Genomic DNA, 15,448 nt, shown 5'->3' with positions numbered 1-15,448 from the left:
TCAGTCCACCATATTTTTAGGTAAGAATAATTTTTTTAATGCAATTCTGGGTTTATTCCCTTGCCAAATAAAGTGAGATAACAGAGTAAAAATTATGAAGATCTTTATTTTTAAGACACATTGGGATGTTCTGTATTATATAAAGAATTTTAGGGAAAAAAAAATCATTTTAAAAAGAGCTACTCTTCTAGGGATATTTAAAGGCAAACTTTGCCAGTGTTGCATTTCCTCCCTAACCTTAGAAAATATTTTTGTAATATTAAAACTGTACCAGTTACATAGTTCCCTTGAGATATTAATGCCAAGGTATTTAAAGGAATAAATTGCAGTTTTAAATGGTGTAACTACCTTGGAAGTGTGGACTTCCCTTAGCCAAAAGATTTCTCATTTTGCAGTGTTTACTTTGTTTTCTGAAAACGAACTCAATAAGTCAATTTCTTGTAGAAGTTGCAGGATATTTTTTTTAAAAGTTGTTTAAAATTACATGCCCTATCTGAATCATGACATTTTTTGGGGGACTTGACTGTCCCTTTAATACCTTCAATTCTTTGGCGGATATCTATAGCCAGTGATTCTATTGCTAAAACAAAGAAAAGAGGAGAAAGCGGGCAGCCTTGTCTTGTACCTTGCTTTAAAATTATGTTATCTGATAGTTGTCCGTTAATTAACAAGGCTGTTTTAGGATTGTTATAAATATTCTCCACAAATTGTAAAAGATGCCCCTGCAAACCAAATCTCTTTAGATAAAATATGTGATCATGAATTACCAAGTCGAACGTCTTCTCTGCATCTAGTGAGACAACGGCCATATCTTTAGCTAAATATGATGAATTTAAATCTACTGTCTCTTTCGACTGAAGATAATCTATTCTAAGAAATAATTATCTAATCTTTGCTGAAGTGTTCCTTCCTTTAAGAAAACCAACTTGATCTAGGTGGATTACTTGATTTAGAGGATTTTGCAGTCTTTTTGCAAGGATAGATGTTAAGATTTTGTAATCAGAGTTGAGCAACGCTATTGGTCTATAAGATACCATATCGTAAGGATCTTTACGCTTTTTCATGATCAAGGTAGTCCAGGAAGCAGAGAAGGCTTTCTAACAAGGTACATTTTTTATATAATATTGATTGAAAAGATTTTTGAGGTACAAAATAATATTGGATTTCAATATTTTGTAAAATTCATTAGGAAGAAGGTCTAGTCCAGGTGTTTTATTTAGAGATGTAGAATCTATACTATCTGAGATCTCTTAATCAGTAATAGGTGAGTTAAAGGGATAGTAAACCCCAAAATTGTACTTTATGATTCAGATAGAACATACAATTTTAAACAACTTTCAAATTTAATACTATTATTAAATTGTCTTCATTCTCTTGTTATTGATTGCTGAAGGGACAGCATTGCACTACTGACAGGAAGCTGAAAATATCTATTTAGCCAATCACAAGAGGCAAATGTGTGCAGGCACCAATTAGCAGCTGCTCCCACTAGTGCATGATATGTGCGCATTCATTTTTTAACAAGGGATACTAAGAGAACGAAGCACATTTGAAAATAGAAGTGAATTTAAAAGTGTCTTAAAATGACATGCTCTATCTGAATCATGCAAGTTTAATTTTGACTTTCCTATCCCTTTAATTAGAGGTAGCAAATTGTTCTGGGATGGATGGGGTCGAAATACTATCCCAAAATATTGATCTATTACCAAGATCAGGTTCCTTGTAAGGATCTGTGTAGATCTGTGTTATAAGAAGAGAAAAGTGATAGAATTTTTCTTGGATCCTTTTGCACCTTACCATATATTTGAATAGCTTCAATACCATGGGAACTAGTAGAATTTTTAATTAGTCTAGCCAACAATTTGCCCGCCTTATTCCTGTATCTGTAATTTAGCTTGCAATTTTAACTCGGTTATTGATGTAGAATGAATTAGTAAGGTATCTCGTTCATTTCTTGCTTTAATATATTTAGACTCATTTTCTTTAGAAGAATTTAGAAGGTATGTGTTGTCAGTGTTGACCAAGTGGTTGATAGTTTCTTTTTCTCTTTTCCTGAGTTTTTTTTTTTCAGATTGATCATGTAGGAGGTAATATCCCCAGTTAAAACTGCCTTGGAGCTTTGCCAGAATTAGCTCATGGTTGTCTATGTGGGCTTGGTTGAAGGAACAGTATTCCTCCAATTTTTTGCTAAGATAATCTCTGAATTTAACATTTTTAACAAATAAGTAGGTAATAAAAACGGTGAAAAAAGAAGTTAAGAGTGATATGAAATTTCCAGGATAATGGGCGTGTGATCCGATAGACAAAAAGAGGAAATAGATGTATTGACTCCCACATTTATTAAACTGTTACTAATAAGGAATATGTTGATTCGTGAAAGAGAGTTATATTTTTTAGACATACATGTGTAACCTTTAGTGTCAGGATTCTGTTCTCTCAAAACATTTCTGATCCCCAGGTTATTAAAGAGTTTCCTGAATTGTCTATTTTACTGTTTATCTCTGTTTTAAAATTATTTTTACTCTGTCTTACCCTGTCTAGGGGGTACTGCGGAATCATATTGAAGTCACCTTCTAAAATAAGATGCCCCTCTACCATTTTAAATATCTTAGATAGAGGAAATTCCAGAATGTTGGATTAAAATTATTAGGTGCATTTAAATTACATAAAGTGTATATACCATTTGCAGTTATTATTTTTAGAATAATAAACTTCCCATCAAAATCAATATCCGAATCAGTAATCGCATATTTAAATTTCTTCCCAAACAAGATAGCCACACCCTTCCTCCTTGCAGTCGAGGGGTAGACTATCACCTCCCCAACCCATTGAGTCTTAAGTTTCATTCCTTCCTCAAGTGATAAATGAGTTTCCTGAAGGAACGCTACTTCAGTATGTAATTTCTTTAAATGTCAAAGGATAGACTTCCTTTTGATGGGGGAAATGATACCCCCAATGTTCCAGGACGTCATTTCAAGTTTCTTATCTCTATTCATTATTTAATCCCAATGAAGATAAAAAAGAAAAAAAAAGAACAGAGGGCCAAAAAAGAAGGGCACAAGAGAAAAAGGAGCGAGAGAGGAAAATGGTAGGAGAAAAAAAAACACACAACAATGGCCTGACGGCCAAACTCCACATTACAAGCTTACAGATATACATAACAAAAAAAAACATATACCAATTGAACCCTAAAGGAACACATAAGTACTGTATAAGAGACTCCTTACATACACTCCTTTACAGTTATATATAACCCTTAAAAAACAAAAAAAGCAATACCAGTTGATCCCTACAAGAACACATAATAATGTACCATATATGAGGCTTCTACCTAGGTGACTTTTTATCTTAAAAATTGTTCAGCTTCGGTAGCATTATCAAAGAAATACACTTTGTTATCGTCAGTAACTCTTAACTTAGTTGGGTAGATGATTGTGGCCCTGATGCCTTCTTACTACAAATGGGAGTGAGCTCTTTTCTCTTGTTAAGTGTTTCATAACAAAAAATCTTGAAAGATTCTTAACTGAGCATTCTCTATTTGGACAATTTGTTTTTTTCCAAAAATATTGTAAAAGGAGGATCTTATCCTGAAAATTCAGAATTTTAGCAATAACTGGTCTAAGTCCGTTACTGCCATCTCTGTTAGAATTTTTTTTAACCATTCTGTGGGCTCTCTCTACAGTAATCGGAATTAAAAAATTCCGATTTTAACCAAATTTAACCAAATCCTCATATTCCTTCAATTCAGGAATCCCAATTATATTGATATTATTCCTGCTACTGCGATTTTCAAGATCTTCTAGTTTTGCTTGTATTTTCAAAGTCATACTATGATTTTATTCCAATTGTGTTTTGTATGAAGCATTGGTGTCTTCTAGGTTAGAAACATGTTGTTCTAATTCTGATACTCTGCTAGAATATTCTCTGACCTCCTGCCTCAAAGAAAATATCTCTGTTTTAAATTCTGTTTTGAGTGATGAAAAATAAGGAGTTAAAGATTCAATTATATCTTTTATTAGAAGTTGTCTATCTAAAGGTTCATTCACTGTAGGAGGATTAATATCAGGATGAACTTCTGCCAAAGTCTCTAAAGAATGTTTATTTTCCTATATCTCTGTTTGGTTGCCATAATTTGGGAATTTTACCTTGGACTGCAAAGTAAGGGATAAGAATTTCCCCATAAAGGGATTAGTGGCAAAAAAAAGTGAAAAGGAAGCCCACTAAGACCAATGAGAATGTATATATTTTCTTCCCCCACTTACACCAATGCATTATAATATATATATATATATATATATATATATAATAAAATAATATATATATATATATATATATATATATACATCCATCCATACATACGTACACACACACATATATATATATATATATATATATATATATATATTTATTTTTTATATATACTACAGGTCCCTGGACATGTCTGGCTAAACTTTACTGGGCCTTGAGGTCATTTGGGTTGAGAACCACTGTCCTAGAGTGTTATAAGGATATCGCTCTCTGGTTCCCTGTATATATACATAAAAAAAAAAAACAGGAAATCAATATGTACAATTTCCAAAAGATCAAAGCCATAGAATAAACAAGATTTATGTATATTTATACAGCCCAGGATTTTGATTAAAAAAAAAATCAACACTTATCAGCACTGAATCTTTCTTTTATCAGAAAACCAGTTAAAACAAAAGGTTCCAGAAATAAAAATTCCAAGGTAGCATGAACAGGTATATTCCAAGGATGGCCAGTGTAACAACCTAGATGAAAAAAAATAAGTTTGTTTTCCCCATTTGACTTGATTAGGGCAAAGTCTCAGATTTAATCAGGCAGGCAGAGTAACAAAGTGAGAACAGATGCAGAGAATTCCGTAAAAGCACACTTCTAACATAAACCAAGTTAGCATTATTCTTATCCAATGATGATTTCAAGGAGAAGGTCCAATTTTCCAAATGTGTGATCTTCTAAAAGATATTAAAGTCAATGCAGCCAGGTTGGCTTTTTCACTGGAATTAAGCTAAAACATAGCAAATCTGGGTATGTAGAATATACTTTCCAAGGTTACCCACTCTCATGTAGGATAAACAGGAGAAAGAAATGTACCACGCACTCCCAGACTAGAATACCAAACCTATGTAAAAGAGTATTTTACAAAAAACATTTCAAGTATAAGTCCCAAATACTTAAAGAGATCAACTTTCCAGTTCCCAAACAATTATTTTTAAAGGGTATCCCAGTAGCTTCACTTGGGTTGGTGTCTTCACTGGGATTAAGCCAAAAACAGCAAATGTGTGGCTATATGGGATTACTATCAAGTAAACCTTCAGATTTTATCCGAAGAGAACAACAAAAACATGTACCTCACACTCCCAGACTAGTATACCAAGCCTCAAGGCTAATCTTCTTGTAGATAATAAGTACATACCCTTGGGGTATTAACAAGGGAAGGCCGCTTCAAGAACTTCCTTCCTCATACCACAGGTACCTTGAAGTTACAGCACTGACAGGCTTCTGGGGGTCATGCTTCTTCCCTGTTCCCATATAAGTTCAGGAACACTGTAGATGGATACAGCACAATCACAAAGATGAAAAGTGCTGTTCAGGAGTGGAGCAGGCCGATGTGTGACCCTTTTAAGCTATTACCTGCACCAGCAGGCTCTGGTCATTCAGACCCCATGCCAAGGATTCAGCCGAAGGGTTAGAGCCTCCTCAGATGCAACACATCGGGCAGAACACGTGACAATGTCCACGTGTGTACATGTTTACGCAACTCCTCCTCCCTATATTTAATAAAGCATTTATCTATGTATTTACTTTACATATATTCCAATGTTCTGCACTTAGCAGAATATGTTCTATGTATTTATAAATAGATATTCCTATGTATCTCTGTATATAATCATTTATTTACATAGGTATATATAAAATACCCTCAAATATATATAGAAATAGGTATTTATGAATAAATAGAACATGTTCTGCTATGTGCAGAACATTGGAATGTGCAATCAGGTTTCTAGAGCAATTAATGCTTAAGCGGAAGCGTTCATTTGTGTTCCACTCGTAACCTGGCCCTAAATCTGTTAATATTATATCATAATTGAGTCATCATTCATTTTCATAATAATCATTTTGCTATGTTCATAATACTCACCTATCAGAACTAAGTATTTGTTCATTAGGGTTAAATATTAATATTTAATAATATTATTATTATTATTGATTATTCATATCCAAACATAAACATCCATAATAACTTTGTAGCAACACTATCGGCTAGATTTAGAGTTTTGTCGGTAATGACCCGCGTAGCTAACGCTGGTTTTTTTTCCCCCGCACCTTTTAAATTCCGCTGGTATTTAGAGTTCACAGAATGGCTGCGTTAGGCTACAAAAAAGGAGCGTAGAGCATAATTTACCGCCACTGCAACTCTCAATACCAGCGGTGCTTACGGACGCGGCCAGCTTCAAAAACGTGCTCGTGCACGATTCCCCCATAGGAAACAATGGGGCAGTTTGGGCTGAATAAAAGTCTAACACCTGCAAAAAAGCAGCGTTCAGCTCCTAACGCAGCCACATTGTTTCCTATGGGGAAACACTTCCTATGTCTGCACCTAACACCCTAACATGTACCCCGAGTCTAAACACCCCTAACCTTACACTTGTTATCGCTGACACCTGCATATTTTTTAACCCCTAATCTGCGCTCCGTACACCGCCGCAACCTACATTATACCTATGTACCCCTAATCTGCTGCCCATAACACCGCCGACCCCTATATTATATATATTAACCCCTAATCTGCCCCCCACAACGTCGCCGCCAGCAACCTACAATAATTAACCCCTAATCTGCCGACCGGACCTCACCGCTACTATATAAATGTATTAACCCCTAATCCGCCTCACTCCCGCCTCAATAACCCTATAATAAATAGTATTAACCTCTAATCTGCCCTCCCTAACATCGCTGACACCTAACTTCAAGTATTTACCCCTAATCTGCCGACCGGACCTCACTGCTACTCTATTAAATTTATTAACCCCTAAAGCTAAGTCTAACCCTAACCCTAACACCCCCCTAAGTTAAATATAATTTAAATCTAACTAAATAAATTAACTCTTATTAAATAAATTATTCCTATTTAAAGCTAAATACTTACCTGTAAAATAAACCCTAATATAGCTACAATATAACTAATAATTATATTGTAGCTATTTTAGGATTAATATTTATTTTACAGGCAAGTTTGTAATTATTTTAACCAGGTACAATAGCTATTAAATAGTTAATAACTATTTAATAGCTACCTAGTTAAAATAATTACAAAATGACCTGTAAAATAAATCCTAACCTAAGTTACAATTAAACCTAACACTACACTATCAAAAAATTAATTACATAAAATACCTACAATTATCTACAATTAAACCTAACACTACACTATCAATAAATTAATTACATAAAATACCTACAAATAAATACAATTAAATAAACTAACTAAAGTACAAAAAATAAAAAAAGAACTAAGTTACAAAAAATAAAAAAATTATTTACAAACATTAGAAAACGATTACAACAATTTTAAGCTAATTACACCTACTCTAAGCCCCCTAATAAAATAACAAAGCCCCCCAAAATAAAAAAATGCCCTACCCTATTCTAAAATTAAAATAGAAAAGCTCTTTTACCTTACCAGCCCTGAAAAGGGCCTTTTGCGGGGCATGCCCCAAAGAAATCAGCTCTTTTGCCTGTAAAAAATAACATGCAATACCACCCCCCAACATTACAACCCACCACCCACATACCCCTAATTTAACCCAAACCCCCCTTAAATAAACCTAACACTAAGCCCCTGAAGATCATCCTACCTTATCTTCACCAAGCCGGGTATCACCGATCGGTCCAGGCTCCGAAGTCTTCATCTAAGCCCAAGCGGGGGCTGAAGATGTCCATGATCCGGCTGAAGTCTTGGCCCAAGCGGGGGCTGAAGATGTCCATGATTCGGCTGAAGTCTTGATCCAAGCGGGAGCTGAAGAGGTCCATGATCCGGCTGAAGTCTTCTATCAAGCGGCATCTTCAATCTTCTTTCTTCCGGATCCATCTTCATCCCGCCGACGCGGAACATCCTTCACCGACGACTTCCCGACGAATGACTGTTCCTTTAAGGGACGTCATCCAAGATGGCGTCCCTCAAATTCTGATTGGCTGATAGGATTCTATCAGCCAATCGGAATTAAGGTAGGAAAATTCTGATTGGCTGATGGAATCAGCCAATCAGATTCAAGTTCAATCCGATTGGCTGATCCAATCAGCCAATCAGATTGAGCTTGCATTCTATTGGCTGTTCCAATCAGCCAATAGAATGCAAGCTCAATCTGATTGGCTGATTCCATCAGCCAATCAGAATTTTCCTACCTTAATTCCGATTGGCTGATAGAATCCTATCAGCCAATCGGAATTCGAGGGACGCCATCTTGGATGACGTCCCTTAAAGGAACCGTCATTCGTCGGTAAAGAAGGATGTTCCGCGTCAGCGGGATGAAGATGGATCCGGAAGAAAGAAGATTGAAGATGCCGCTTGATAGAAGACTTCAGCCGGATCATGGACCTCTTCAGCTCCCGCTTGGATCAAGACTTCAGCCGGATCATGGACTTCTTCAGCCCCCGCTTGGGCCAAGACTTCAGCCAGATCATGGACATCTTCAGCCCCCGCTTGGATGAAGACTTCGGAGCCTGGACCGATCGGTGATACCCGGCATGGTGAAGATAAGGTAGGATGATCTTCAGGGGCTTAGTGTTAGGTTTATTTAAGGTGGGTTTGGGTTAGATTAGGGGTATGTGGGTGGTGGGTTGTAATGTTGGGGGGGGGTATTGCATGTTATTTTTTACAGGCAAAAGAGCTGATTTTTTTGGGGCATGCCCCGCAAAAGGCCCTTTTAAGGGCTGGTAAGGTAAAAGAGCTTTTCTATTTTAATTTTAGAATAGGGTAGGGCATTTTTTTATTTTGGGGGGCTTTGTTATTTTATTAGGGGGCTTAGAGTAGGTGTAATTAGCTTAAAATTGTTGTAATCTTTTTCTAATGTTTGTAAATTATTTTTTTATTTTTTGTAACAGTTCTTTTTTTATTTTTTGTACTTTAGTTGTATTTATTTGTAGGTATTTTATGTAATTAATTTATTGATAGTGTAGTGTTAGGTTTAATTGTAACTTAGGTTAGGATTTATTTTACAGGTAATTTTGTAATTATTTTAACTAGGTAGCTATTAAATAGTTATTAACTATTTAATAGCTATTGTACCTGGTTAAAATAATTACAAAATAGCTACAATATAATTATTAGTTATATTGTAGCTATATTAGGGTTTATTTTACAGGTAAGTATTTAGATTTAAATAGGAATAATTTATTTAATAAGAGTTAATTTATTTCGTTAGAATTAAATTATATTTAACTTAGGGGGGTGTTAGTGTTAGACTTAGCTTTAGGGGTTAATAAATTTAATAGAGTAGCGGTGAGGTCCGGTCGGCAGATTAGGGGTTAATACTTGAAGTTAGGTGTCAGTGATGTTAGGGAGGGCAGATTAGGGGTTAATACTATTTATTATAGGGTTAGTAAGGCGGATTAGGGGTTAATAACTTTATTATAGTAGCAGTGAGGTCCGGTCGGCAGATTAGGGGTTAATAATTGTAGGTAAGGTAGCAGCCTCGCTGGGGGCGGCAGATTAGGGGTTAATAAATATAATATAGGGGTCGGCGGTGTTAGGGGCAGCAGATTAGGGGTACATAGGGATAACGTAGGTGGCGGCGGTGTGCGGTCGGCAGATTAGGGGTTAAAAAAATTTAATAGAGTGGCGGCGATGTGGGGGGGGCCTCGGTTTAGGGGTACATAGGTAGTTTATGGGTGTTAGTGTACTTTAGAGCACAGTAGTTAAGAGTTTTATGAACCGGCGTTAGCCCAGAAAGCTCTTAACTCCTGGCTTTTCTCTGCGGCTGGAGTTTTGTTGTTAGATTTCTAACGCTCACTTCAGCCAAGACTCTAAATACCGGCGTTAGAAAGATCCCATTGAAAAGATAGGATACGCAAATGGCGTAGGGGGATCTGCGGTATGGAAAAGTCGTGGCTGGAAAGTGAGCGTTAGACCCTTACCTACACGACTCTAAATACCAGCGGTAGCCCAAAACCAGCGTTAGGAGCCTCTAACGCTAGTTTTGACGGCTAACGCCAAACTCTAAATCTAGCCGTATGTAACCATATAGCGACACTGCAGCTACAATGTGTTTCTTCACTGTTACCCCCTTTATTAGCAGAACAAAATATAAAAGAGAGGTTTAAAAATCAAAAGAACTAAAGTGCCAATGGCATGTAATTTCAAATACTGGATAATCCAGCAGTCCATGAGATGGCATTAGGGAGACCTATTTATTAGCATCATAAAAAGGAAGCTGAGACCTCAAAATGACCGATAATAATAATAATAATAAAATGGTTCATTTCATTTGGATATCAAATGGTTTGTGGCTCCAATTTTTAACTTCCAACTTAAAGGGACATGAAAGCCTTTTTTTCATGATTTAGATAGAGCATGAGATTATAAACAACCTTCCATTTTATTTCTATTATCTAATTTGTTTAGTTGTCTTTGAAACCCTTGTTGAAAAGGATACCTAGGTAGGCTCAGGAGCTACTGATTGGTTGTTGTAAATATATGCCTCCTCTTATTGGCTCACCCAAAGTGTTAACTAGCTTCCAGTAGTGCATTGCTGCTTTTTCAACAAAGAATACCAAGAGAATGAACCAACTTAGATAATATAATTAAATTGGAAAGTTGTTTAAAATTGCATGCTCTATCTAAATCAAGAAAGAAAGAAAAAATGGGTTTCATGTCCCTTTAACTTATATATCTTGTTTTGGGCAGAAATTACTTGAATTCGCCAGGTCTGTTGGAGGGATTAAAAAGATATTGCAATGTTTCTGTATTGATAAGATAAGTCAGTCCACTGAAAGTTTGATTAAAATGGCACATCAGGAGGGCAGATGAAGTCATGCAATCTTAAACAAAAAACTACATAGCTTTGAGTTATTAGCCCTCCTTTATGTTAGTAAAAATATCAATTTAAAAAAAAAAAAAGCACACACATTTACTAACCAGCGCCGGCAACTCCTCTATATTTGGTAACTCTATTTCAAAGTAATCTGGAAATATCACAAGCTTAGCTTCATCTTCATATTCATAATCATCAGCATTCAAGTCAATATTGTTATCCAGATCTGAAGAAAGGGAAAAAATTATTGTAAGAAGGAAGGAAAAGGATTAACAGGAAATAAATTCACATACAAATATATATTTGTGACCAGGTTCAATTGACACTAGAACCTTGTTAAAAGTTCTCAGAGCTGAAGCAGAACTCAGATGTGATTGCTCAACACTGGAACATGGAAGTAGGTATCTTTGAGGTCCACAGAAAAAAAAAAATTAGTTTTATGACCGTATAAAGTTATTGCATTTTTTCATCACTTCTAACACAGATCTCCATGGCCCAGCTTTTATCTTTATCAAGTAAACTCAAGAGCACAAGCCCTGGACTGTTACCCAAATACCAAGTATTTTTTCCGATTTCCTAATTATTTAATATATTGTTTCTTGAATTTGTGCTTACATTTTAATACATCTAAAGAAGTAGATCCATCCATATGATATTTTTTCTATTTTTCTAAATTTGTGGTGAATGTACCAGTATGTTTAATTAACTCCAACTGGTAAAAAAGATAAGATTAATGCACAAAACATCCCGTAGGGGGCACTTCCTATCTAGTACTAAAACATACACCAATCAGACAGATATAAAATATAAAAAATGTCCATATAATCCAGAAGGAAGGTCAAATCCTGATAAACAGTGACCTGTGAAAAGTTAACAGAGTGTCAGGGTGCCAGGAATCAGACTGAGACTAAAAGTGCAAAAATAATAACACCTTTATTAATAACAAAAAATAATAAAAAGTCCACAAGTCAAATAACAAGCCAGGAGTCAAAACCAGAGCTGGTAGTCAGACGAGCCGAGTCAGGAGCCAAAGCCAAAAGTCAGACGAGCCGGAATCAGGAACAAGGAAAACAGCAGAGTCAGGAACAAGCCAGGGATCAGGAACCAGGAAGGACATCAGGCAGCCAGGTAATACACAGGAACTCTCACAAACAGGTCTGAGACAACGCAAAGGCAAAGCATACTGAACAGAGGCCCTTTAAATAATAAGTGATGACATCACAATTCTGAGACTGCCTCCTGTCTCACACGGATGATGCACACCAGTCTGGCCATAAAAGGAAGTGCAGGAAATGGGAAATGAGCAGCATCCCCCACAATGCACCAAGTCAGCAAGAGAGGTAAGTAAAATGGCTGCCAGCAGCACATGGCAAACAACAGGGAAAAAACCCTGACCTAGATTTGGAGTTTGGCGTTAGCCGTGAAAACCAGCGTTAGAGGCTCCTAACGCTGGTTTTAGGCTACCGCCGGTATTTGGAGTCACTCAAAATAGGGTCTAACGCTCATTTTTCAGCCGCGACTTTTCCATACCGCAGATCCCCTTACGTAAATTGCGTATCCTATCTTTTCAATGGGATCTTTCTAACTCCGGTATTTCGAGTCGTTTCTGAAGTGAGCGTTAGACATCTAACGACAAAACTCCAGCCGCAGGAAAAAAGTCAGTAGTTAAGAGCTTTCTGGGCTAACGCCGGTTCATAAAGCTCTTAACTACTGTACTCTAAAGTACACTAACACCCATAAACTACCTATGTACCCCTAAACCGAGACCCCCCCACATCGCCGACACTCTAAAAAAATGTTTTAACCCCTAATCTGCCGACCGCCACCTACGTTATCCTTATGTACCCCTAATCTGCTGCCCCTAACACCGCCGACCCCTGTATTATATTTATTAACCCCTAATCTGCCCCCCTCAACGTCGCCTCCACCTGCCTACACTTATTAACCCCTAATCTGCCGACCGGACCGCACCGCTACTATAATAAAGTTATTAACCCCTAATCCGCCTCACTAACCCTATAATAAATAGTATTAACCCCTAATCTGCCCTCCCTAACATCGCCGACACCTAACTTCAATTATTAACCCCTAATCTGCCGACCGGAGCTCACCGCTATTCTAATAAATATATTAACCCCTAAAGCTAAGTCTAACCCTAACACTAACACCCCCCTAAATTAAATATAATTTAAATCTAACGAAATTAATTATCTCTTATTAAATAAATTATTCCTATTTAAAGCTAAATACTTACCTATAAAATAAATCCTAATATAGCTACAATATAAATTATAATTATATTATAGCTATTTTAGGATAAATATTTATTTTACAGGTAACTTTGTATTTATTTTAACCAGGTACAATAGCTATTAAATAGTTAAGAACTATTTAATAGCTAAAATAGTTAAAATAATTACAAATTTACCTGTAAAAGAAATCCTAACCTAAGTTACAATTAAACCTAACACTATGCTATCAATAAATTAATTAAATAAACTACCTACAATTACCTACAATTAACCTAACACTACACTATCAATAAATTAATTAAATACAATTCCTACAAATAAACAAAATTAAATAAACTTGCTAAAGTACAAAAAATAAAAAAGAACTAAGTTACAAAAAATAAAAAAATATTTACAAACATAAGAAAAATATTACAACAATTTTAAACTAATTACACCTACTCTAAGCCCCCTAATAAAATAACAAAGCCCCCCAAAATAAAAAAATGCCCTACCCTATTCTAAATAACTAAAGTTCAAAGCTCTTTTACCTTACCAGCCCTGAACAGGGCCCTTTGCGGGGCATGCCCCAAGAAGTTCAGCTCTTTTGCCTGTAAAAGAAAAAATACAATACCCAAGCCCCCCAACATTACAACCCACCACCCACATACCCCTAATCTAACCCAAACCCCCTTAAATAAACCTAACACTAAGCCCCTGAATATCTTCCTACCTTATCTTCACCTCACCGGGTTCAACGATCTGTCCAGAAGAGCTCCTCCGATGTCCTGATCCAAGCCCAAGCGGGGGGCTGAAGAGGTCCATGATCCGGATGAAGTCTTCATCCAAGCGGGAGCTGAAGAGGTCCATGATCCGGATGAAGTCTTCTATCAACGGCATCTTCAATCTTCTTTCTTCCGGATCCATCTTGCAGACCTCCGACGTGGAACATCCTGCTGGCCCGACGGACTAACGACGAATGACGGTTCCTTTAAGGGACGTCATCCAAGATGGCGTCCCTCGAATTCGGATTGGCTGATAGGATTCTATCAGCCAATCGGAATTAAGGTAGGAATATTCTGATTGGCTGATGGAATCAGCCAATCAGAATCAAGTTCAATCCGATTGGCTGATCCAATCAGCCAATCAGATTGAGCTCGCATTCTATTGGCTGATCGGAACAGCCAATAGATTGCGAGCTCAATCTGATTGGCTGATTGAATCAGCCAATCGGATTGAACTTGAATCTGATTGGCTGATTCCATCAGCCAATCAGAATATTCCTACCTTAATTCCGATTGGCTGATCCTATCATCCAATCGGAATTCGAGGGACGCCATCTTGGATGACGTCCCTTAAAGGAACCGTCATTCGTCGTTAGTCCGTCGGGCCAGCAGGATGTTCCGCGTCGGAGGTCTGCAAGATGGATCCAGAAAAAGAAGATTGAAGATGCCGTTGATAGAAGATTTCATCCGGATCATGGACCTCTTCAGCTCCCACTTGGATGAAGACTTCATCCGGATCATGGACCTCTTCAGCCCCCCGCTTGGGCTTGGATCAGGACATCGGAGGAGCTCTTCTGGACAGATCGTTGAACCCGGTGAGGTGAAGATAAGGTAGGAAGATCTTCAGGGGCTTAGTGTTAGGTTTATTTAAGGGGGGTTTGGGTTAGATTAGGGGTATGTGGGTGGTGGGTTGTAATGTTGGGGGGCTTGGGTATTGTATTTTTTCTTTTACAGGCAAAAGAGCTGAACTTCTTGGGGCATGCCCCGCAAAGGGCCCTGTTCAGGGCTGGTAAGGTAAAAGAGCTTTGAACTTTAGTTATTTAGAATAGGGTAGGGCATTTTTTTATTTTGGGGGGCTTTGTTATTTTATTAGGGGGCTTAGAGTAGGTGTAATTAGTTTAAAATTTTTGTAATATTTTTCTTATGTTTGTAAATATTTTTTGTAACTTAGTTTTTTTATTTTTTGTACTTTAGCAAGTTTATTTAATTGTATTTATTTGTAGGAATTGTATTTAATTAATTTATTGATAGTGTAGTGTTAGGTTTAATTGTAGATAATTGTAGGTATTTTATTTAATTAATTTATTGATAGTGTAGTGTTAGGTTAATTGTAGGTAATTGTAGGTAGTTTATTTAATTAATTTATTGATAGCAT

The 15,448-nt window shown here is 36.7% G+C and overlaps 1 protein-coding gene across 1 annotated transcript in view; it reads right to left on the bottom strand.

Moving 5' to 3' along the window:
- Positions 1-15,448, bottom strand: part of USP13 (ubiquitin specific peptidase 13) — a 342,814-nt gene that overhangs the window by 175,694 nt on the left and 151,672 nt on the right. The window contains exon 4 of the mRNA XM_053710167.1: positions 11,162-11,283. Coding sequence (XP_053566142.1) covers positions 11,162-11,283 — 122 coding nt within the window. The remainder of the gene's footprint in view (positions 1-11,161; positions 11,284-15,448) is intronic.

Source organism: Bombina bombina, chromosome 4, assembly GCF_027579735.1.
Source record: "Bombina bombina isolate aBomBom1 chromosome 4, aBomBom1.pri, whole genome shotgun sequence".
Taxonomy (NCBI): Eukaryota; Metazoa; Chordata; class Amphibia; order Anura; family Bombinatoridae; genus Bombina; species Bombina bombina.
This window is presented reverse-complemented; position numbering and strand designations above follow the sequence as displayed.